Source organism: Typha angustifolia, chromosome 15 (genome assembly GCF_048772165.1).
Source record: "Typha angustifolia cultivar Huaian chromosome 15, ASM4877216v1, whole genome shotgun sequence".
NCBI lineage: Eukaryota > Viridiplantae > Streptophyta > Magnoliopsida > Poales > Typhaceae > Typha > Typha angustifolia.
The window spans coordinates 23,390,367-23,412,196 of NC_133253.1; the positions used below are offsets into that span (position 1 = coordinate 23,390,367).

The 21,830-nt window shown below is 39.0% G+C and overlaps 5 protein-coding genes across 11 annotated transcripts; 4 read left to right on the forward strand and 1 right to left on the reverse strand.

Moving 5' to 3' along the window:
- Nucleotides 1-382: 382 nt before the first annotated feature.
- On the forward strand, nucleotides 383-1,211 carry LOC140777090 (agglutinin-like). Its single transcript, XM_073120991.1, has 3 exons — nucleotides 383-391; nucleotides 484-699; nucleotides 798-1,211. The coding sequence occupies exons 1-3, from the start codon at nucleotides 383-385 to the stop codon at nucleotides 1,134-1,136; spliced, it is 564 nt and encodes a 187-aa protein (XP_072977092.1). The 3' UTR covers nucleotides 1,137-1,211.
- Nucleotides 1,212-3,066: 1,855 nt separating this feature from the next.
- On the forward strand, nucleotides 3,067-5,617 carry LOC140778693 (cyclin-dependent kinase B2-1). Its single transcript, XM_073123520.1, has 8 exons — nucleotides 3,067-3,348; nucleotides 3,738-3,879; nucleotides 4,112-4,173; nucleotides 4,250-4,361; nucleotides 4,472-4,565; nucleotides 4,682-4,751; nucleotides 4,836-4,974; nucleotides 5,121-5,617. The coding sequence occupies exons 1-8, from the start codon at nucleotides 3,128-3,130 to the stop codon at nucleotides 5,211-5,213; spliced, it is 933 nt and encodes a 310-aa protein (XP_072979621.1). The 5' UTR covers nucleotides 3,067-3,127; the 3' UTR covers nucleotides 5,214-5,617.
- A 1,087-nt stretch (nucleotides 5,618-6,704) lies between these two features.
- LOC140778804 (AT-rich interactive domain-containing protein 5) lies at nucleotides 6,705-13,151 on the forward strand. The gene is made up of 12 exons (XM_073123673.1): nucleotides 6,705-7,857; nucleotides 7,942-7,981; nucleotides 8,426-8,478; nucleotides 9,313-9,358; nucleotides 10,445-10,537; nucleotides 11,131-11,253; nucleotides 11,382-11,433; nucleotides 11,510-11,582; nucleotides 11,886-11,952; nucleotides 12,134-12,184; nucleotides 12,281-12,373; nucleotides 12,440-13,151. Exons 1-12 carry the CDS (start codon nucleotides 7,181-7,183, stop codon nucleotides 12,542-12,544), a joined length of 1,473 nt encoding a protein of 490 aa, XP_072979774.1. The 5' UTR covers nucleotides 6,705-7,180; the 3' UTR covers nucleotides 12,545-13,151.
- Nucleotides 13,152-13,673: 522 nt separating this feature from the next.
- On the forward strand, nucleotides 13,674-17,091 carry LOC140778839 (splicing factor U2af small subunit B-like). 7 transcript variants are annotated; one of them, XR_012107254.1, is made up of 4 exons: nucleotides 13,836-14,175; nucleotides 14,333-15,228; nucleotides 16,535-16,613; nucleotides 16,797-17,091. XR_012107254.1 is itself a non-coding variant. In XM_073123715.1 (3 exons), the coding sequence occupies exon 2, from the start codon at nucleotides 14,356-14,358 to the stop codon at nucleotides 15,214-15,216; it is 861 nt and encodes a 286-aa protein (XP_072979816.1). In that variant the 5' UTR covers nucleotides 13,836-14,175; nucleotides 14,333-14,355; the 3' UTR covers nucleotides 15,217-15,228; nucleotides 16,792-17,090. The 7 variants fall into 7 exon arrangements, 5 of the variants coding, with proteins under 5 accessions (XP_072979815.1, XP_072979816.1, XP_072979818.1 ...); XR_012107253.1 differs by having other exon boundaries at nucleotides 16,792-17,090; XM_073123715.1 differs by lacking the exon at nucleotides 16,535-16,613 and having other exon boundaries at nucleotides 16,792-17,090.
- A 424-nt stretch (nucleotides 17,092-17,515) lies between these two features.
- LOC140778892 (heat shock 70 kDa protein, mitochondrial-like) lies at nucleotides 17,516-21,201 on the reverse strand. Its single transcript, XM_073123788.1, has 5 exons — nucleotides 21,046-21,201; nucleotides 20,136-20,203; nucleotides 19,943-20,021; nucleotides 19,089-19,655; nucleotides 17,516-19,006 (listed from the first exon to the last, which is right to left on the reverse strand). The coding sequence occupies exons 1-5, from the start codon at nucleotides 21,112-21,114 to the stop codon at nucleotides 17,750-17,752; spliced, it is 2,040 nt and encodes a 679-aa protein (XP_072979889.1). The 5' UTR covers nucleotides 21,115-21,201; the 3' UTR covers nucleotides 17,516-17,749.
- Between the last annotated feature and the right edge of the window lie 629 nt (nucleotides 21,202-21,830).

The window sequence follows — 21,830 nt, forward strand, 5'->3', positions numbered from 1 at the left end:
ATAAAAATAAAAAGTAAAAATGCATGGCTTATGTTTGACCTCAGCGACCGGTAAAAGTGAGATTGACTAACCGTTTCGTTTGCAGACTTATTATTATTCCTTCGTATATTTCAGTATGAAACTTTTCTATTTTGTTGATATTTGGAATATGTTCAACCAATTACTGTCCCATTATACCGTACGGAACTTTCCAATGCATTGGAAACTCCAGGAGTTAATGAAGTCCTCTTAAAATCCATATCACTTGAACCCTACCTACCGTTCTAAAAGCTCAAATCGGATTTTTGGGCCCTCTATAAAAAAGAAGGCAACAATTCATTATTTCTTCAGTCTCACTAGAATTATAGGTACCATCCATCCCTTTCTGGCCTTCTCAATTACCATGACAGTGGTAAGCACTCCTTGGTCTTTCTATTGTAATATTGTTCCATGTTGTTCTATCATTTACATTACTCCTCACATCTTTGGAAAGAAATGTCACAGGTGACGGGTAGAGATGGCAGGCTATACTACAAACTGGACTCGAGAGGCTCCGCAACGGATGGTGAGGAATGGGATGATGGCCCTGGAGGATGCGTGACGGAGATATGCATATGCCATGGCAACGGCAGAATACATTCTATCCAAACGACGTATAAGCGTCAGGGAACCACTCTTGTCTCACGCCTGCATGGTGGTAAAGGAGACACATTTGACATTGTAAGTGAACCGACGTTTCCATTTTGTATTTGGGTTTTAAATTCCTCCTTGCTTGTGATCTGAGTGAGTGCTTATCGTAATGTTCATCTTCTTGATAGATTACTCTCACTGAGCCCCTCACATGGATAAGTGGCTATTACACTGCATGCTGTTTGGATCCGGAAGTAATCCCTGAAGCCATGGATGATCCCTGTGAGCTTATTGCTTCTCTTAGATTCGGCACCGACCAAGCCACCTATGGACCGTTCGGCAGCGATATTGGTGAGCCCTTCTCCTTCAAGTGCAGCCGCGGCATCTCTGGATTCCACGGTCGTAGCTTCGACGACGATGGTGGCTTCCTCCTCGCCATTGGTGTGTACTCCATGAGCGTAGCCAAGGGCTACGTAGATGATGAAGCTGCGATGCCTAGCTTAGACCAGTTGAGGATAACTGGTTAATATATTTTAGGATATTTGATCAGGGGGAGATTAGTGGCATCTATAAGAACAACTTCTATCAACAATATATGGCATTTTCCTTTCTATATCAGTTGTATCCTTTTGGTTTCTTAAGGGAACTAGTTAATTGTCTCAGTAGAATCATATGATCATTTTGAAACTTCTTGTGTTTTTTTCTCAGTTTTTGTAAGCGAGGAATACCAATACAGCACCCAGATTAATATATTGTTGAAGGATTATTTAACTAACTATCAATGTCGAACAACTCAGAAGCATGGGCTATGAGACATTGCTAGCGTAAAGTAAATGGGCTACGATTGTGTATACTATACCCACATTTAACATGGAAGCAAATGAAAAATTTGTAGCACATGAGAAAAGGTGGGTTCAGTAGTAACATCTCGGTGCAGCCAGTCTCATGGTCCCTAGCTTCGGCTAGGGCTATCAAAATAATTAAGCCAGCTTAAGCTCGACACAAATTTAAATAAATCAAGCTTGATCAATTAAATTAAGCTCAAATTTAGTTTCAAATTAAACTTAAGCACATGCCGATTTGAAAAGACGATAAGAGTGGACCAATGGATAAATATAAATGATAAATAAATAAACAACTATATATACAATAAATAAGATTCACTTTGATTACATAATAATTTTACAAAGAAATACTAATAGATTGATGTAAACCGAACTAATGATAATCAAGCTACTATACCACTTACTGTGTACCAGGCTAAAGTGGATTCTGGTGGAGATAATGATAGGCAATTAGGTAGTGGAGTCAATAGAAATTATGAGATCTAGAGAATAGAAGCTTAAGCGATAATGGAGATAACAATGACATATGATAAATCTAATGCTTAAAGTGGAAGAGGAGGAAGTAGGTGATCGGGTCCTAAAAGGGAAGTGAGTCGACAGATGAGGAGGAATGAGCTAGTCGGGTGCTAGAATTTAAGGGAGAGGGAGAAGAAAGCCACCTTACTAGATTAGGAGGATCGGCAGTCAATGAGAAAGGGGTTGGCAATGGCCTTAGATCAAAGAAACGAAAAGGAATGAGATCGAAAGAAGAGAGGGAGAGAGGGAGGCAAGAGTTAGGAAATAATTGAAAATAATTAATATTATTTAATTCATTCATGCCCTAAACATGGCTACACTTCACGTATTTATTTGGACGCTAAAATCTGCATCCAAATAAATTCGACTGAAATCAGCATTCGAACATTATTAGTCAAGCATTCGAATGTCTTTGAGAAAGATTGATTCTTGAGTTCACGAACACTATTGCTCAGGCATTCGAACGCCTCAACGAAAGTTGCTCTCGATTGATGGGCACTCAAACGTCGTTGGAAAGGCGTTCGAACACTTCACGAAGATTGCTCTTGGGTTGAGATACTTGAAAGCCATTGCACGAGCGTTTGAACACTTCAACAAAGACTACTTTCACGCTACCTTCATATTCATCATCGAAAGTCATTGGTAGAATGTTTGACAGCACGAGCACGAGACTGAAAATTCTTAAAAATAGGAAATTAATATTGCGATAACCATAATCGACCCAATGAACCCAATCTCCATTTTAAGATGACCCGACAAGGTTTAGATCACATCACAGATTCAATTCAAGCTTAATTTAATCTAAATTTGAAATTGATATAAACTCAATTATCTAGCGGCTCAAGCTCATGTTAAAAAGGCAAGTTCTTTTTTTAATATGGCTCAAGATAAATTGAAATTGAAATTATCCAATTCAGGCTCGAAATGAATTTCTAATTTTCTATTCATACTTTTAACATAGCTTTAGCTCAAGCTCGGCTCCTTATACCACTTCGGCGATTCGAAATTTGAATCCGCATAATTTATAGCCGTTGAAGCAAGGCACTCACAAAACATAACCCCAACGGCAACTTTCCTCGGACATATAAAATCGAAAGGCCCTTGCCCATCTCCAAGATATTTCATTTTGGTTTTCTTCTCGTGTCCAAGAAACTAAGATGGAGCAGGGGCAGATGCGCGCGATGGATGCATACGAGAAGCTGGAGAAGGTTGGGGAAGGGACATATGGAAAGGTGTACAAGGCGAGGGAGAAAGCCACGGGAAAGATCGTGGCATTGAAGAAGACGCGTCTCCCGGAGGATGACGAAGGGGTTCCGTCCACTACCCTGCGCGAGGTCTCCCTCCTCAGGATGCTCTCTATCGACCCCCACGTCGTCAGGTCTTCCCTTCTGTTACTCAGAGATTTCGCCTTTTCTTAGACTTTGGGTTTTGGGGATCTTTCGAGGTCGAAATGACTTGGGTTATTTCGATTGGATTCTTTTGGGGATCCGGATGCGTTTGTAGGTTTCTTGATTGGCAAACTGCTTTTGTCTTTCTTGATCTTTTTACATGATTTTCTTCTTTGATGGTCCAAATCATCTCTTCTTTGGAGTTTTATTGGTTCTAGTTCTAGATTTTAGGTCTACATATCTGCCCATGTAGTTTATTATGGATCGACAGGCTAGACATAGGTTCGGGTTGAGAAGATGGGTTCTTAGTTCCTTTTGTTTTGCATCTCTTTTTTTTTCTTGGTTAATTATTATTGAGCTCTCTGGTTCTTCTCTGCAGGCTGTTGGATCTCAAGCAAGGCCAGAATAGAGAAGGGAAAACAATTCTATATCTTGTCTTTGAGTACATGGATACTGATCTGAAGAAGTATATTAGAACTTTCCGCCAGACCCACGAGACGATTCCACCCAAATCTGTGAAGGCAAGCTTTTATAGTAATTCCCAATATTTATATTTTATTCTGAACGGCAGATCATGCCAGACATGGTTTTCTTCCTCTCTATTTTTGGCGGTTACGAGATGGTTTAATTTCCCACAAGCATGTGTCAGCTAATTATTCTGTCTTCAGCTTTGCTAGTTCCATTGTAATTTATACTCATATATAGATCTTTGTTGAACTAATCATGGATCATGATGATATCTCTTTGCTGCAGATTTTGATGTACCAACTCTGCAAGGGTGTTGCATTTTGCCATGGTCATGGGGTACTGCACAGGTAATTTATCAACAATGGATTCTCAAAGTAAAGTCCAACTTTTACTAAACTATATACTCCATCTCCATTGGCACAGAGATCTGAAACCTCACAATCTCTTAATGGACCGGAAGACAATGATGCTTAAAATTGCAGACCTGGGGCTCAGCAGGGCATTCACTATCCCCCTCAAGAAATACACCCACGAGGTATAAACTGTCAAAATAGCTATTCTTTTAGTTGAAGTTGTCGATTAGTTGATGCTTTGTAATTTCTCTTTTTCCATTTTAAAGAAAACTAAGATGACAAATTGTCTCAGATCTTGACACTGTGGTATAGAGCTCCTGAAGTGCTCCTTGGTGCTACACATTATTCAACACCAGTTGATATGTGGTCTGTTGGTTGTATATTTGGTAAGCAGTTCCATTCATTCTATGCCATTATGAACAATTTGCAGTCTCCAAATGTAGCGAGGAATAGCTTGTATATTGTATTAGCCTGATATTGTCCTCCTTTTACTGAATTCCAGCTGAATTAGTTACAAACCAACCACTGTTTCCTGGAGACTCTGAATTGCAACAACTCCTGCATATTTTTAGGTGAAAATAAAATTTTATTTTAGTCCTTCTAGTTCTTTAAATTTCTTTTGCTTGGCTAATAGATATTTTGCCTCACTAATGCAGGTTATTGGGTACTCCGAACGAACAAATCTGGCCGGGAGTTAGCAAATTGCCGAACTGGCATGAATATCCTCAGTGGAGCCCCACGAGTTTATCCTCGGCTGTTTCTTCTCTTGATGCTGATGGGCTAGATCTGCTTTTGGTTAGTCTGTTGTTCTTTTCAAATTATATAGAATTTCCTGCTTGCTACTGTTAATATAAACATAATGCTACTGAACATTTAATGTTCTGCTTGTTTATATTTGTGACTTTCTCTTTTGGTATTTAATTTTTTCGATTATTTTGCAGAAAATGTTGCTGTATGAGCCTGCCAAACGGATTTCTGCAAAGAAAGCCATGGATCACCCATACTTTAATGATGTGAATAAGGCATGCTTTTGAAGTGTGACAGGACGAAGGTCATATTGTCAGAACTGTTTACTAACACTTGGGAGCAAATGTTATCTTAGATTGTTGCTTGCTTTCCTCAAGCATTGCAATTGCTTCGAGGTCTCTTTAATTGGCTGTTCGAATTTTGCTTTCTTTTATTTGCCTGGCCCCCCCGGTGGATTGTAATGTATGAGGCTATCTTAGATTGCCCATCTCAGCCGAATTAATTGATATTGTAGACAAGAACCATCTTTTTCAGTTAAGTGTTTTACTAACACTTGCCAGTCAGTTTTTGTAATAAAATATTTTCTGACATGACAGAGAGTTGTGCTGCTATATTTGACAATGAAGAGTTGTATCTTCTTCCTTCTTAATTCTGTTCGAAAAGGATGCAATGCCTTTTCCACTGTAGGGTTAGTTTTCATTTCTAGTGATTGGCAATTTTGCTTCAAAAATTTGATGAACTCAAACAATAATTGCTGTGCTAATTACTGCAACTTGTCATTATTGGCTGCAACAAGATCAACCTTAGTGAGCATGCTTTATATCTGCAGGATTTGAGAGAATTGCAGTGACTGTAGTAGCAACAATGAGCATGCTTTCCATAGAGACACCCATCTTCCAGAAATTTTACTGGCTTGCTCAGCTAACAAAAATTTGGCAATGATCTTTACCATGCACCTGTATGAGCATAGACCACACCATGATTTATTGGTTGCTCTCTATCTATTACATCTCCATATAAATTCTGTCATGCTGCTGATTTATTGATCACATGAAGAGAAATGGAATACATTTGCAGTGAGGCTAGCTAGTGGCACTTGCTAATTTACATCATCAACAACACTTTGTAAGATATTGAACTCTTGCCAGAGTTCGATATAACTATCGCTGAAGTAACCCGGATTAATCACTAGTGTAACAACATTTTCAGCGATGCTGAGAGGTTTTTTCTTTTAATGTCTATCCCTGTGATTTATACTGCTGCTCATTGCAGATAAAGAGCAGCAGCAATAATTAACTTGCATGATGAGCTTTTAAGGGGAAGTGATCGCGCTGCTATATATGGACTTATGGACGTCACCTCGATAGCCTCTCAATTCTATGGTTAGATCTTCGGCGACTCTTAACTGGTGGTGAAGGCTGTCGACAGTCTCGGTGACCGTCCCAACTGGGATATTTTTTTAATACCATTCAGAAATCTGTCTTGTAAAATTCAAGATTCACCTGTATTCAGATATGCCATTATGTATGAAATCAAATTAATTTCTTATCTTTGGCTACTTGCAGTCTGATTTGTCATATGCAAGTTGTCTAAAATGTGCTTAGTAAGATCTTCAATTTTCATTTTACTACTAATTGACTAATCTAAATGTGTGTGTGTGTGTATAGTAATTTGGTAAGCTCCACTTGAGCCGGGCTTGGATCCACATGACCAGGATCCGAACCCAGCCCATTAACTATTTAGACATCCCGTAGAGCCCTTTAACGAATAACGAGGAGAGGAGTCAGGAGAGGGGAGGTGAGGTCACAGGTGGTGATAAGATCCCGACCTTCTTCCCGCAGGAAGCTCGAAAGCCAAAGGAGATCCGTTCGAAGCAACCAAAAACCAAATCTCTAGCTCGATCACGACGAGACGTGCCTCGTGATCGCTTCCTCGAGAAAGCTAAGTTCCTTTCTCTTCTCCTCTAAGAACTACGGTATTTACTAAGTGTCGCGCGAAGTTGGATTCTTGATGGTTTTGTCTCTCACTGAGGAACGTTTCGGATTTCTCTCCTTCAAGTAAGCTTCTTAGGTTACTTGAAGTGGTTACGCCAATCAAAAGGTAGGGTTTCAATTCACGAGCTTTTAGAGGTTGAGAGGAAGTAAAAGAAAAAAGAAAAAAGAAAAAATTGTGCCTTTCTTTCGCGAAAGGTGCTAGGGTTTGTCCAGAACCGCTTTGCTTTGGGTTTCAGAGTTTGAAGAATTGATTGGCCAAGATGAGCGACACTAAGGACAGCGGCGGTTCGGAACAAGAAATGCCGGATCTTTCTGAAGATGAGCATATGGATGAGGATGTCGGAGATGAGGAACTCTCGCCTTTGATCGAGAACCCTTTGGTTGAGCAGAACTCTCATTTGGCAACTGAAGCTTTTCCGGGAGATTGTCGCGAACCGGGTCCTGCTGAACATGTTGCAGGAGGTAATGGGATGACCTCAGAGAATAAAAGCAATGTAGAAGATCCTGCTTCGATGGATCAGATGGACGATGCCTTGGATAAGAATGGTGCTTCAGATGTCAAGGTTGAGAAGGACACTGAGCTTGTAAATGCTCAAGTAGAAAATGGTAGCGGAATTCCAGGGGCGGATAGAGAAGCAGTTCATTCTGAAGAGAACTACTCGCAGGGAGCATTGTTGAAAGAGGAAGTGAAAGGGGAAGATGAAGATGAAGATGAAGGGGAAGGGGAAGGCGAAGGAGAAAGGGAAGGGGAAGAGTTCTCTGCCCCTGTGGAGTGTTCTAACCAGTCTTACACTTTTGACCCATTCTTGGAGGGTGAGGATTCTGGAACGGAGGATGACCAGGCAGCATTTATGAAGGAGCTGGAGAAGTTTCACAGGGAACATAACCTAGAGTTTAAGCCGCCAAAGTTTTATGGGGAAGGGCTGAATTGCCTCAAGTAGGTGTAGTTCTTCAGTTTCTTTAACTGTCTTTTATTCTTGGTGTTATTGTGGGCAAGTCTTGTGACACCTTACTGGATCAGGTTATGGAGGCAAGTGACGAGATTGGGTGGTTATGATCAGGTAAGAATGTAGTACTGTTTGTTGGTATATATTTAGTCTCATGAGATAAGAAGTGAAGAGCACTTTTAGTAACCCATTGCACTTGATGGATGAAAGATATAATATATTTGCCACTTAAATGGTGGTAACGTTCATCGGCCAACCAATCTAGTGTGACGACATGAAGAAAGATAAGAGAAATTGTTTGCTGCTCTGTTTGGTACTTTGAATGGATGTATCTTTTTCCTCGAATCCTCCTTGTGCTAATACCTTGCATAGAAGCAGCATAAAACCATAGGGCCTTTAGAAAACTTAGGAAGTTTAAGATTCTTCTTGACTTCTTGGAGATATGCATCTTGCTGTATGCCGTCAATAACTAAAGTTTCTTACATTCTTCACATTGCTATCCTCTTACAGTTTAAGTTGATAAGATTGTTGATGTTAATGACTTAATTGTCAATCCAGGTGACATCGTGCAAGCTTTGGCGTCAGGTTGGAGAGTCTTTCAGGCCTCCAAAGTAAGTTTTATAGAAATTTGCCCTTGTATGTCATTTCCTTGTGATAATCAGCTGATCCAACAAACCAAATGATCAATTATACCGACAGAAATAAGATTTATGTATATTGTGCTCGTTATCTAGTCCCACATCTTCGAGCACCAATAAAGAGCATGCATAGATTTTGCAGAGTTTTCAGGATGAAGGGTCTAAGTGACGCATAACATCAAGTATATAGCAATATTCTGAAAGATACATAGTATGTTATTTTTCAGTAATTCCAGCATAAAACATCAGTAGGTGGGGATCAATATAAGTGTAGCATCATTATCTGCTTATTCAAATTAATGAAATTATAATGTTATAATCATTTTAGAAGTGAGTGTGAAATTCACAATTTTGTGGTAATATATGGAACAATATTAGAACCTTGTCTCTTAGTAACAGATGTTGTCTTTTGCTGGAAGAGGCTAGGACAAAGAGAGTCAAATGTTCTTTTATGAGCTGATTTATACTTATATTAGTATAGGTGAAACATCTTAGGGCACTCTTAAATGTGAAACAGAACTTTTATTATCACTGTATTTGAATATGTGGGCTGTCCTGCCCACATAACATCAGAGATAATCTATCTTCTACCTCAGAAATTTTATTGTAATCTTCACGTAATTTGCAGCAAATTTCCTTAAAATGTTCAAGATGAAATATATATAAACTGTTAACAGAAATATCCTATTTGCAGTTTTTGGCGTAAAATATACATTCACACAAGTTGATATTTGCAACTCTCTTACTTTTTGTCCTTTCTTTTTGATATATTAACTCATTCCTTGATTAATTTGTCATTCTTTGCAGAACCTGCACTACTGTGTCATGGTCATTTAGAATTTTCTATGAGAAGGTAATGATCTTTTTGCAAGGATTTGTGTGTAGAACATTAGGTTTCATTGTTATTTAAAGAACCTTTCATGCTTTCTGGTGGATAATATTAATTTAATGTTTTGGACAGGGTTAAAAAAAACCTGATCAGCCTCCCAAAAAAATGATGCGTATTGGCCATATCTGTGGTATTGGCCGCTCAGATAGAATCGAGCTATATTTTATTACATAAAATTTTAAATATTATTTAAAAAAGCAAGAAAATTTCTAAATTTTTTAAAAAATTACGAAAATTTAGAAAATAATAAGTATTCACATAAGAAGTCTAAAAACTAAAAAACATACTAATTTATGTAAAACTGCTGCAACAAAGTAGAGAGAGAGAGTGGAAGAAACGAAAAGGAAAAAACTCTACCATAATGAAGGAGAGAGAGAGGATAAAAAAACTATAATGAAGAAATAAGATAAGAGAGAAATAAAAAAAATAAAAAAAGCACATCCCTGAGGTCGTCATAGTTGGATCTGCATCGATAGAGTTTGCTAGAGCTGGATTTTTGCATCGGAGAAGCAATAGCTATGGTAGGAGAAGAAAGAGAGAGAAAGAGAGAAACAGTGAAAGAGAAAAAGAGAGAGAGAAATAGTGTGTGTGTGTGTGTGTGTGTGAGAGAGAGAGAGAGAGAGAGAGAGAGAGATAGTGAATGAGGATCGACCTGAATCGGTCGATCCCACCTGATTCCAATCGATTGATCTGGATCCTGTGTGGATCGGAATCTGGTATGGCCCATCCCTCGAACCATGGTTTTGGGGTTGTGACAACAATACTGTCCATATGGATTGGATCCTAGTGCTTGTTGAGCATTAATGAAATATGCATGACAATTGGCCAAAAAAAAAAAATCTTATTATCTCACAAAGATCTTTGCATGGGAAAAGAAATTTTTAGAGTTATATTGAGCCATATTCTTTTACTTTGCATTTTCGATTTAGTATCATAAGCAAACTGCAAGACTATAGTTAATGTAGAACCCTCCTGTCTTATTATTCTGAAACCAACTAGGATGCCACTTCTCAACAACTTGATTTTTCTTTTCTTTGTTCACCAATTCAGGCACTCCTTGAATATGAGAAACACAAAATTCGTACGGGTGAGTTCCAAGTATCAGCTTCTTCTCTTCCAGAGCCGATGGTTGCTGATCATCAGGTTATGTTCTTATCCTGTCAATTGGATTCTTTCACCCTATAGTTGGTAGTTTTACATGTGAAGTTTCTCATCCTAGATCAAGACTATGAATGTACTTATGACACTAAGAGGAGCTTTACTATTAAGAAATATAGCAGGAAAAGAATCGAGCTTTCCTGGATGCTTGTTAGAAGGATATCCTTTACCTATTCAATTTACTTGAAAATCAAATGTTTCGACTTTTTTCCTTTTTATGCAGAAGACTAACATATTACCATCATGGGCTAGAATTGGCTTGGGTATTCCTATACTCCTATTAGGATCCCAAGGTTCTGAGAGTAAGGCGTTCGATCACTATTCGTGGTAGTGATTTAGATACCACCACTTTCTTGTTCCTCCCATATTAGTGAGAGTTTATATGTAACACTTGATTCATTTCGATTCTTTATTAAGCTGTCAAATTTATGTTTTCAGTTAGTGTTATATATAACCATGATATGTTACAGTTTTGCAAGAATATATATGGCTTCTGAACTGTATTATCAGTTTTGTTTGCTTACTGAAAACTTGAGTAATATTTTCTGGTCTGTTATTAATTATATATTTATCTGCAGCTTGTTGGGAATCAATCATTGGGCTCAGGTAGAGCCAGACGGGATGCAGCAGCACGAGCTATGCAGGGTTGGCACTCTCAGCGTCTACTGGGTAATGGTGAGGTTGGAGACCCCATTATAAAGGTTTGTGAGGATTGTGACATTTGTGTATCTCAGCCTTTTAGTTTATTTATTCACCTTTTTTCATTTGTATTTGCATACTGTACATTTAGTATTTGTTGCAAGGTAAGTTAATGAGGTTAACTTTGCAGGATAGGAGCTCAGTGCCCCTTTCTAAACGTGATAAGCATCTCAAAACCATTGGTATGTCTGATTATGAGTTCTTTGATAATAGAATTAGCTTCCTTTTATATTTATGTATGCTTTGAAATGCATAAAGGACTCAAGAGGAAAAAATCGTCCAGCCTGGAGCGTGCGGTCAAAGTAGCACGTACTAAAGTCATTAAGCCACAGTTAAGTTCCGTTATCTTTTGATTTTAATCACCTTTGTTCATGATGTATAAGACTATCTTAAGCAAGTATAGAAGTAGCTTCATTTAGCTTTTAATGAAAGTCCTGATCTTCTAGTAATCCATAACTTCAAACTTCTAGGTTCTCATTGAGTTGGACTGAATAACACTAAAATCATCTACATATGATGGTTTGGAGTTTAGACTATAACATTTGATCAATGTTTTTATGGAAGACTCTTTGCCTAGTCTGTTAACCACAGGGTATACAAAATACTCAAATGGTGTTTTTTTTTTTGTTGCCAGCGCGGATTCAATGGTGGTTGACATTGGAGCTCCTGCTGACTGGGTGAAGATCAATGTGCGGCGAACTGTAAGTTGAAATGGAAAACTAGTTTAAATCTCTTCTACTCATGATTGGAGTGATGGCAAAAGAAATAGTGTTTATTTAAAGACTATATGCTTGCCATGTTGCAGCCAAATCTGGTTTAGATTTGATTAAAGCTTTTGTTTAGTCTACTTACTAGCATGAATTTTTCTGTGCTTTTCTGCAGAAAGATTGCTTTGAAGTATATGCTTTAGTTCCTGGGCTTCTGCGTGAAGAGGTAAGTAAGCGTTCTACTTTCATGAATTTAAACCAATTAGTAAACTTTTTTACATTTCTATATTTATGTCCTTGGACTATGGACAAATGAAATCAGGTGCATGTGCAATCAGATCCTGCTGGCAGATTGGTTATATCTGGTGATCCAGAACAGCCAGATAATCCATGGGGAGTGACTCCCTTCAAGAAGGTATTATAGTTTTACTTTGGTATTACATTTTGGCTTCACTTCCTCTGAGTCTGATTTTCCTCTTAGGTAATAACGTTGCCTTCAAGGATTGATCCACACCAAACATCAGCTGTTGTTACACTCCATGGCCAGCTATTCGTCCGTGCACCTTTTGAGCACGCAGACATGTAGTTGTGCATGTAGGTTTTTCTCAGTTTACTAATACCATATGCAACAATGAAGGGATAATAGTGAGAGTTCTGCTGATCATCGACTGTGCGCACCAGTTTGTGCATCTCGTCCTTTGCAAAAAATCATTCCATCTAACTGTGGGAATCCCTCGATCTACTTTTTTTTTGTTTCATTCGTTGCTGAGGCTGCTAGTACTTTCATGTTGCTAGACGTACTGTTCAAGTAGATGTTGTAACTTGAGTAGCTGGGACAGTGGAGCTTTAGTGCTGCTTCATTCTGTTGATTATAGCAGTTGTCAGAAAGTAGTTGAGGTACTAAGCTAGGATGATGATTTTCTGAACAGATAGGTCATGGTTATAACCTGTAATGTCTTCATCTGCTTACCTCTTTGTATATGTAGTATAATTCAGAATGCTGCAAGCATGTGTATTTCTTTTCTGATCTTAGGAGATTTATGGTTTCTGAAACTTCTCAATGTCAATAAATTCAAATGAAGTGCACTTTTGGAAGTAAGGCTGTAAATTCCAGTTGAGTTTCCGATTAATGATGCAATTTGTACGATTGGTCGTCCGAGTCTCGAGAGTAGATTGATTGAAATGTCTGAGCAGTTGAAATATTCTGGAAGCTTTAAGAAATGTTGTCGGCTACGATGAATTGAGAGCACTGTGGTGATAATATATTTTTCTTGTAAACAAACTTTATAAGTTTGGAATTATACTGTTTAATTTTTGGGGTGAATTTGATCAACTGGTTTTGTTCTAAAGAGTGATAGGTACTGGTGCAAATACATCTAAAGATCAAAGTTTGTACTTTTTGGAGGCCAATGTATGCCATTTGTTCATTGATATGAACTGATTTGCTGTATGCGCATTCTCTCAGTGATGCTCCCGCAGATGAGCGAGCCATACTATGCGTAGAATGAATGATCTTTTAAAAATATGGAAAACATTAACTAGTTGTATTCTTATCATATAAAAACGTACTTTTGGAAAGAAAGAAAGAACGATAAAAAGAGGAGAAATTTTGAGCCTTTTGGGTTTGGGCCGAGTTGGAGGGGAAGTCGTTGGCTTAGATGGTTCTAGTAGTTGGCTTCGGATCTCAAACAGTCTCGGATCCAATCTATTATCGTCAGCCCTCGAGCTCCGTCCGATGGGTCTCGAACTGTTATAGATCCGTTGATCAGAGTAAAACCGACCGTCCGATTTGTGTGCTATCTTACTTTTTATATTAGTAGTCCGAAACCGTTCCAGTTCCCCCACGGCGACAACTTCTTCGGCTTCGCGAGGTCAGCTTCTTACAAACCCTAATCCCTCAGTTTATTCTCTTCTAGTTGTTGATCGTGGGATTTGGAAATCCTAATCTTTTTCCTGGTTCACGAGGATCACTTGGCTTTGTACGCTCTCGTTTTGATTCGTGAAACATGGAAATCTGTTGCTGGAAATCCCCATCTCTTGTTATTCTCTTGTTTCCTTCTGTCGATTTTTACAAGGTTTGGGGTCTTCGGAGAAGAGCTACGAATTAGGGTTCTTTCTGATGATATCGAGAGGTTTATCGATTCAATCTCACGCCTCTATTGTTCAGAAATTGGGAGGGATCTGATCACTTCCAATCTTAGTACTTGCCTCTTCAATGTAATACTACGAACCTTTTAAGCTAGTTGGTGATCTTGAGTGCCACCTAGTGGTGAATTATCTCGCTTGCAATTCCCTTTTTTTTTCTATTAGGAAAAGATTTGATCTTGGAGCTGAAGGGAAGTACTAACCCTTTGCTTGTTTGCATTTAATCTAGGCATCCTCTGTTGCTTAGTAGTGATGGCGGAACACTTGGCTTCGATCTTTGGGACGGAGAAGGACAGGGTCAACTGCCCCTTCTACTTCAAGATTGGCGCGTGCCGCCACGGAGACCGGTGCTCCCGGCTCCACAACAAACCCACCATATCCCCTACTCTTCTTCTCTCCAACATGTATCACCGCCCTGATATGATCACCCCGGGTATTGATGCCCAGGGCCAGCCCATTGAGCCCCAAAAGCTCCAAGAGCACTTTGAGGATTTCTACGAGGATATCTTTGAGGAGCTCAACAAGTTTGGCGAGATTGAGAGCCTCAATGTCTGCGATAACCTTGCAGACCACATGATTGGGAATGTCTACGTCCAGTTCAGGGAGGAGGACCAGGCTGCCGCAGCTGTTAAGGCCCTTCAGGGTCGGTTCTACTCTGGTCGCCCCATAATTGTGGACTTCTCACCGGTCACTGATTTCCGAGAGGCCACATGTCGGCAGTATGAGGAGAATAGCTGCAATCGTGGTGGTTACTGCAACTTCATGCATGTGAAGCAGATCGGTAGGGAGTTGAGGAGAAAGCTGTTTGGGAGGTACCAGAGGTCTCGGGGGAGCCGCAGTCGGAGCCGCAGCCCTAGCCCGTATCATAGAAGGGAGAACCGTGATCGTGGAGATTATCGTGACCGTGACGACTATCGTGTGAGTGGGAGGAGGAGTGCTGATAGTGTGAGTGGGAGGAGGAGTGCTGATAGGTATGGAAGGTATGACAGCGATGGGGGGAGGCGGAGACATGGGAGCCCCCGGCGGGCGAGGAGCCCAATTAGGGAAGGCAGTGAGGAGCGCAGGGCGAAGATAGCACAGTGGAATCGGGAAAGAGAGGAGAAGCATGCGTGATGTGTAACTAAGGTTTCATTCTTACAATCACCTCTTTCACTCTTTCTATTCTTAGGCGGCATTAGTAAGGAGTTATGTTTGGCCTTCCTATGCATGTGTTGTCTTGTGGAAACTTTTTGTGGTCCAGACATTTATATACTCCTTGAACCTCCCAAAGTAGACTCTTCTGCATTGTGTGGATTACAAACTTCAACTTTACAGTCTCTTGCACTTTAGTTAATATCTATGATCGGTCATGTGCTGCAGAACCAGTTGGTTTCTATGCTTATATGCTTCAATATCTGTAGTTCTTTAGTTCCCTGCACTCGAATTGTTGTATCGTGATATGTAGTAGATTTCTCATGTAACATTTCTCTGACTTCAGCTAGTTTTTTCTTTGATGCAAGTCCTTTTATGCTGTTCTTTCACATGGTTGATTGACCGAGATTTAGAATGCAGCCAAATGCGACGATGTTATTTTGTAGTTGTCTACTGGATACCAAAGCCTTCACTTTGATTTGGAGAGAAAAAAAATGTTACATGAAGGGTTTCTCTTGATTTTTCTCTGTGGAGCATTAGAAGAACGATAAAGATGCTACAAACAGTAATATTATGATGTCTGGAAGTTTCTCCTGAATCAAATAATTTGGGACTAGGTATTAGCTGTTCACCTTCATTTTTGTTTAGGAGTTTCTGAATTAATTCTTAGGTAGATCAAATAAACAGAATTTAAGAGGAAATGAAATAAAAGGATATCAATTTACGATGACCTAGAAATCTTGATTGATTGTTAGCCAGTCTTCGTAGGTTTATCTTCTTCCGATATCATTCTCTTTTATGATAGGATCTCTTAATTTTCAGAATCTTCTTCCACGGTCATAACAGATCTCTAATCTTTCAATTGTCCTTCTCAAGTGTCTTCTTGATGCTCCATAGCTTGGAGCTCATTTATTCCTCGTCCAATATCCATTTACTGAGATAGAAGTAACTTTGTTCTTAGTTACAGTGAGATCACTCTCGTGAAGCAATTTTCGTGATTGAATAACTTGTGAGGCACTGAAAATTATCTGTTTGGTTTTCAAGATTTCCTACACAGCTTGAAATTTCTTGTGATCGGTTTACATATTATGTGCTTGCAGATTTTATGCTTCTAATCTCACTCACTCTTGGAGGCACATCTTGCGAGAATATTAACATCTGCAATTGAAGGACGAAAATTAAATCATGCTAGATTTCTTATATTTCACTATTTTCTAAGTGTGAAGGTCTATAACTAGTTAATGTCGATGTACTGCCAGAAAGTTCTTTCTAACTTCAGATTCTTGTCCTTTCCTGATAGGTATAAAGAAGTAAAGATCCACCCTCAAAAACCAAAAGAAATAAAGTACTATCTCTTTACAGATAAGGACCTACTCAAGGTTGGAGTCTCTTTTCAGTTCATCAATAAAATGAAAAGTATTAAATATTTACTTTGTTCGTTGGATCCATAGGAATTCATTTTGATGAAGGAATAATTGATTTTGATATATTATCATCTCGGATATACTGATGCCCCACCCTATCCTTGACTGGATGACTAACCAATCTAATTTGTAGGTTAGTTGATGACAACATCCATGGCTGTTCTAGTGGACATTTGTCGGTCCTATACATGACCAGAGCAATAGCAGATTTGGATGCTCAAGTGGAATTTGGAGCGATAAGTACCCAAAGATTCATATTGAACTCCGGTGGGAAATTTCTTCTGTTTTTGTCTGTAATTGTGGATTGGCTGAAAGAACAGATGACCCTTCCTCCACTTAACAATACTTCAGAATGTTGTTGTAGTTCTACGGATACAAGTTATTTAATGTTCCAAACTCGAATTACGGCCAATATTTTTAGCAATTATCAATCAAGGAAGTACAATGTATTTTTTACGAGACAAAGAAAACATAAGAATACCGATGCACGAGAGAGAGAGAGAGAGAGAGAGAGACAGACAGAGAGACAGAGAGACAGAGAGAGAGTTTATCTTATCTTAGTCAAGTTTATTATTCTCTTCTTCCCTCTAGATTCTGGTTTACAGAAGTATGATAAGGAGTCGGACATTTTTCGGATGATAGACAATGCAAACATATAATACTAGAACAACTATGATTCCGCATATATACAAACAACATGCAATCAGCAATTGCTGAAAGTAAAAACCTAAAATTTTGCAACGAAAGGCACATTTACCACAAAGCAACGAAAACATATAATACTAGAACAACTATGATTCCGCATAAATATTACCAACATGCAATCAGCAATGCTGAAAGTAAAAAAAAAAAAACTATTAGTTTGCACCAATAGGCACATTTACTACAAAGCACTCATTTAAGTGCGAACCCACATGAATGAGAAACGGTAACAATGGTTTGTCTTTTATTACAAGGACTCTTCAAAATTTCCCAAATGGGGTGTTGGTATTACCTAAAGTCACTTGAAGAAACAAATGCAATGCAAATGTTAAAATGAGGGGCCAGACCTTCCTAGAATATGCAGTGAGGGCAAGGGCTTCTTCAGCTTCTTACATCTTAGCTTCCTTATATTCAGCTTCAGGTGTCTCGTCTCCCCCACTGCTACCACTACCACTACCACTACCACTACCACCACCACCCTGTCCCTGTTGCATATGCTGCCCAATTTTAGAAACAGCCTTGTTTGCAGCTTCCATTTTCTCCTTGATCTTGTCCACATTATCCTCAGCCATCGCAGTCCTCAAATCAGCAACAGCAGACTCGATCTCCTTGGCAACCTCTGCAGGTATCTTCTCCCGATATTCTCCTAGACTCTTCTCGATGCTATAAACCGTCGAATCTGCAGTATTCCTGATATCAATCAGTGCTTTTCTTTCTTGATCATTCTGTGCATGGAGTTCAGCCTCTTTCACCATCTTCTCTATCTCATCTTCTGAAAGGCCACCTGAAGATCTAATAGTGATCTCTTGCTCTCTGCTTGTTGCCTTGTCCTTGGCAGATACCTTAACAATTCCATTGGCATCGATATCAAAAGTCACCTCAATCTGGGGCATTCCTCTAGGAGCAGGAGGAATGCCTTCGAGCTGGAATTCACCAAGAAGTTTGTTATCTGCAGCCATCTCCCTTTCACCCTGCAAGACCTTCACTCCAACCTGGGTTTGGTTATCTGCAGCAGTGGAGAATACCTGACTCTTCTTGGTTGGAATTGTAGTGTTCCTATTGATGAGCCTGGTAAAGATGCCTCCAAGGGTTTCAATACCAAGGGAAAGTGGGGTCACATCAAGCAAGAGGAGCTCCTTCACATCACCTCTTAGGATGCCACCCTGTAGAGCAGCTCCCATGGCGACTGCTTCGTCAGGGTTCACACCCTTGCTTGGTGATTTCTTGAAAATCTCATTAACAATTTCTTGAACCTTTGGAACCCTTGTCATCCCACCAACCAATAGAACTTCATCTACTTCTTTAGCTGAGATGCCTGCATCCTTTAAACAATTCTCACAAGGGATGCGTGTTCTCTCAATGAGATTGCTGACCAGAGCCTCAAACTTGGATCGAGTCAGTGTAACATTGAAGTGCTTTGCACCAGATGCATCAGCAGTAATAAAAGGTAAGTTTATTTCTGTTTGTGCAGTTGATGAAAGCTCCACCTTTGCCTTTTCAGCAGCTTCTCTGAGCCTTTGCACAGCCAATTTATCTTTTGACAGATCAATATTGTCAGACCTTTTGAATTCACCTACTAAGTAGTCCAGCAATGCACTATCAAAGTCCTCACCACCAAGAAAAGTATCCCCATTGGTGGCCTTGACCTGAAAACAGAATAATGTTAGCCACAAGAACTAATAAATAGAAGCACAGAACATAACTGGAGCAGAAACAAGACAACCATACCTCGAAAACACCATTAGAAATCTCAAGGATTGAAACATCAAATGTACCACCACCCAAGTCAAACACAGCAATTAGACCTTCCTTGTTGTTCATTCCATATGATAGAGCTGCAGCCGTTGGCTCATTAATAATCCTTAGTACTTCCAATCCAGCAATTCTTCCAGCATCCTTTGTAGCTTGACGCTGAGCATCATTGAAATAAGCAGGGACTGTTATGACAGCCTTAGAAACAGATTTACCAAGATAAGACTCTGCGGTTTCCTTCATCTTGGTTAGGACAAATGCACCAATTTGACTAGGCGAGTACTGCTGTCCATTCATTTCTAACCAAGCATCCCCATTTGGTGCCTTAACAATTTTGTATGGCACCATTTTCAGTTCTTTCTGTGTCTGTGGATCATCAAACCTTCTTCCAATCAAGCGCTTGGTGCCAAATAAAGTATTTGTTGGATTTGTCACAGCTTGACGCTTTGCAGGAGTACCGACCAAAAGCTCACCCTTCTGATTAAATGCCACAACAGAAGGTGTTGTCCTTGCACCTTCTGCATTCTCAATCACCTTTGGAGTCTAAATCAAAAGAGAAACAAATCTCATCACTTTGTGAAATAAGGAACAAAAGTTAATTCAGGGACTCCAAATAATACTCATAAAATTTTATTCAGAAAATTAAGTGAAAGATCACATTTCATTTAAACCTCCTTCGGAATTCCAGGTTCCTAAAGTAAAATAGCAACTCTAGGTAAGTGCTTAAAAAGAATACTTATTGGTATAACCTGAAAGAAAACCTAAATATCTAAGAACCTACTAAAATCATGTTAACTTTCAGGTAAGATATTTCTAGAAGTAGAGCACACCTTCCCCTCCATGACTGAAACACAGGAGTTCGTAGTACCCAAGTCAATCCCAATAACATCAGCTCCAGCAGGTTTTGAGCTACAAGATAGATACACAAGTATGTCGTTATGGTAGTTAAAACACTAGGCATGCAAAGCAATACACACACACATACACACAAAATAAAATAAAAGGGACAGAAAAAATAACTACCTGAATGCTCTTGCTACAGCTCCCCATCTGTAAAGAAAAGGAGATGTGCCATTGAGTTGACTGGGGACCTGAAAAAAGCATTAACAAAATCAAGTCTTGTACAGTTGCCTGGAAAAATGAAAAATGTGACCTTCACAAATAAAATCAAGCAGTACTGTTTTTCTACTAAGCAGTCCATTGTGAGTATCACTGATTCACTTCTTTATCCACCCATAAGAATCCCAAGATCTTAATTCAGTTTAAGATATAACAAATCAATCTCCTCTTCATTTCCACAAATACCATCAGATTTTCGAAGGCAAGTAAGGTATATAAACTCCCTGACTTTTACCGTTCTTTTCTTTTCAAACACAAAAAATGACGACAAAAGGAAAATTTTCAGAAAACGACAATTCATACAAGAGCAACAGTAAGCTTCTTTTGCTTTTAACTTTTTTTTCCTTGCAAATCATATAAAGCCACAAGATTGCATCATTCATTATCTAATCTCCCTATAACATCTCCAGTAAATATTAATTACTGCATATACAGAGAAAGATATAGATATTTCCATACCATCTAATGATCTCTTATAAATGCGATAAAGAAAATGAAGGGAAGGCTATTGCCATCTCGTGTTTACTTGAAGAAAAGTTACTCTCCTAATTCCTAGGGAAACAAAAGGATAACAAAATATTATCTTGACTCCTCCATAATTTTCTAGACTAATTGGAGAAAGAACAAACTATACAAGCCAAAGTCGTCAACTTGTTCATCGCCCACAGCCTTTTTATCGAATCAAACAAATAAATAACGCACCTCTCCATCAAATAACATCGAAAAAAGCTGTAACTTAAGCTTAAGACAAGATCAAAGTGTATGAAATGAGAGAAATGGAAGAGTAATAGAATCATGGTAGAAAGAAGCAGACCTGAGACAGGGCAGAGGCCAAAGGCCTGGACCTAGGTAGCCTTGATAGGATAATAGAGCCGATCGCCATTGCAAGGAAGCTTAAAAGAGCGAACGAGGTATGAAACAAACAGAGAGAAGGGAAGAGGAGAGAAAAACCCTACTTAAAACCCTAATGAGCTGGGCCCTTGCTTGGAGAAGGGGAAATGCCTAATTTATAAATGTACGTAAGATGCCACGTCACTCCAAGAAGGTTCTAGACGCGTGTAATTTTCTCACATCCGCTTCTCTTCGTGGCCTCTTACTGCCAACAAGAACGAATGCTTTGGTCCGAACAATAAACGGCACTACGAATTGCCACGTCATAGGAGGGCCATCGAATTTCTATTTATTTTCGAATTTCTGGAAAGGATATTTACTGATGGTTATGTGTAACGTAACATGAATATGAAATGGTCCAAATGGATCGTTTTGTATTTATACTATCCACTTGCTTTATCCGATTTCATCTGTATAAATTAACTATGATATAGATGCACAGGTAATAAATGAAATGTGAGATTAAGAGTTATCTTATATATATATATATATATATATATATATATATACACTGTGTAATAAACGGAGTTATTTGTGTTTAAAATCGTGATCTTGCATGTTTGTCAACAACGATTCTCATGCTCGAGCAGCATTAGCAACAAGCCAAGCACAGATTCTCAGATAAGCTTTTTGATCAAATATCGAACCATAATTAACACCATGCAGAAAAAGATGGCGGAATTCAAGCAGAACAATTTCTACTGGACT

Coding starts and splice junctions, on each gene's coding strand:
- LOC140778892 (XM_073123788.1), bottom strand. CDS start 21,114: ATGGCGATCGGCTCTATTATCCTATCAAGGCTACCTAGGTCCAGGCCT. Junction 20,204..21,045: donor TGGCCTCTGCCCTGTCTCAG/GTCTGCTTCTTT, acceptor TGCTTTTTTCAG/GTCCCCAGTCAACTCAATGG. Junction 19,007..19,088: donor TTTCTAATGGTGTTTTCGAG/GTATGGTTGTCT, acceptor TTCTGTTTTCAG/GTCAAGGCCACCAATGGGGA.
- LOC140778839 (XM_073123714.1), top strand. CDS start 14,356: ATGGCGGAACACTTGGCTTCGATCTTTGGGACGGAGAAGGACAGGGTC.
- LOC140778693 (XM_073123520.1), top strand. CDS start 3,128: ATGGAGCAGGGGCAGATGCGCGCGATGGATGCATACGAGAAGCTGGAG. Junction 4,174..4,249: donor GGTCATGGGGTACTGCACAG/GTAATTTATCAA, acceptor CCATTGGCACAG/AGATCTGAAACCTCACAATC. Junction 4,975..5,120: donor ATGGGCTAGATCTGCTTTTG/GTTAGTCTGTTG, acceptor ATTATTTTGCAG/AAAATGTTGCTGTATGAGCC.
- LOC140778804 (XM_073123673.1), top strand. CDS start 7,181: ATGAGCGACACTAAGGACAGCGGCGGTTCGGAACAAGAAATGCCGGAT. Junction 9,359..10,444: donor TTAGAATTTTCTATGAGAAG/GTAATGATCTTT, acceptor TCACCAATTCAG/GCACTCCTTGAATATGAGAA. Junction 11,434..11,509: donor TAAGCATCTCAAAACCATTG/GTATGTCTGATT, acceptor AAATGCATAAAG/GACTCAAGAGGAAAAAATCG.
- LOC140777090 (XM_073120991.1), top strand. Junction 700..797: donor AAGGAGACACATTTGACATT/GTAAGTGAACCG, acceptor TCTTCTTGATAG/ATTACTCTCACTGAGCCCCT.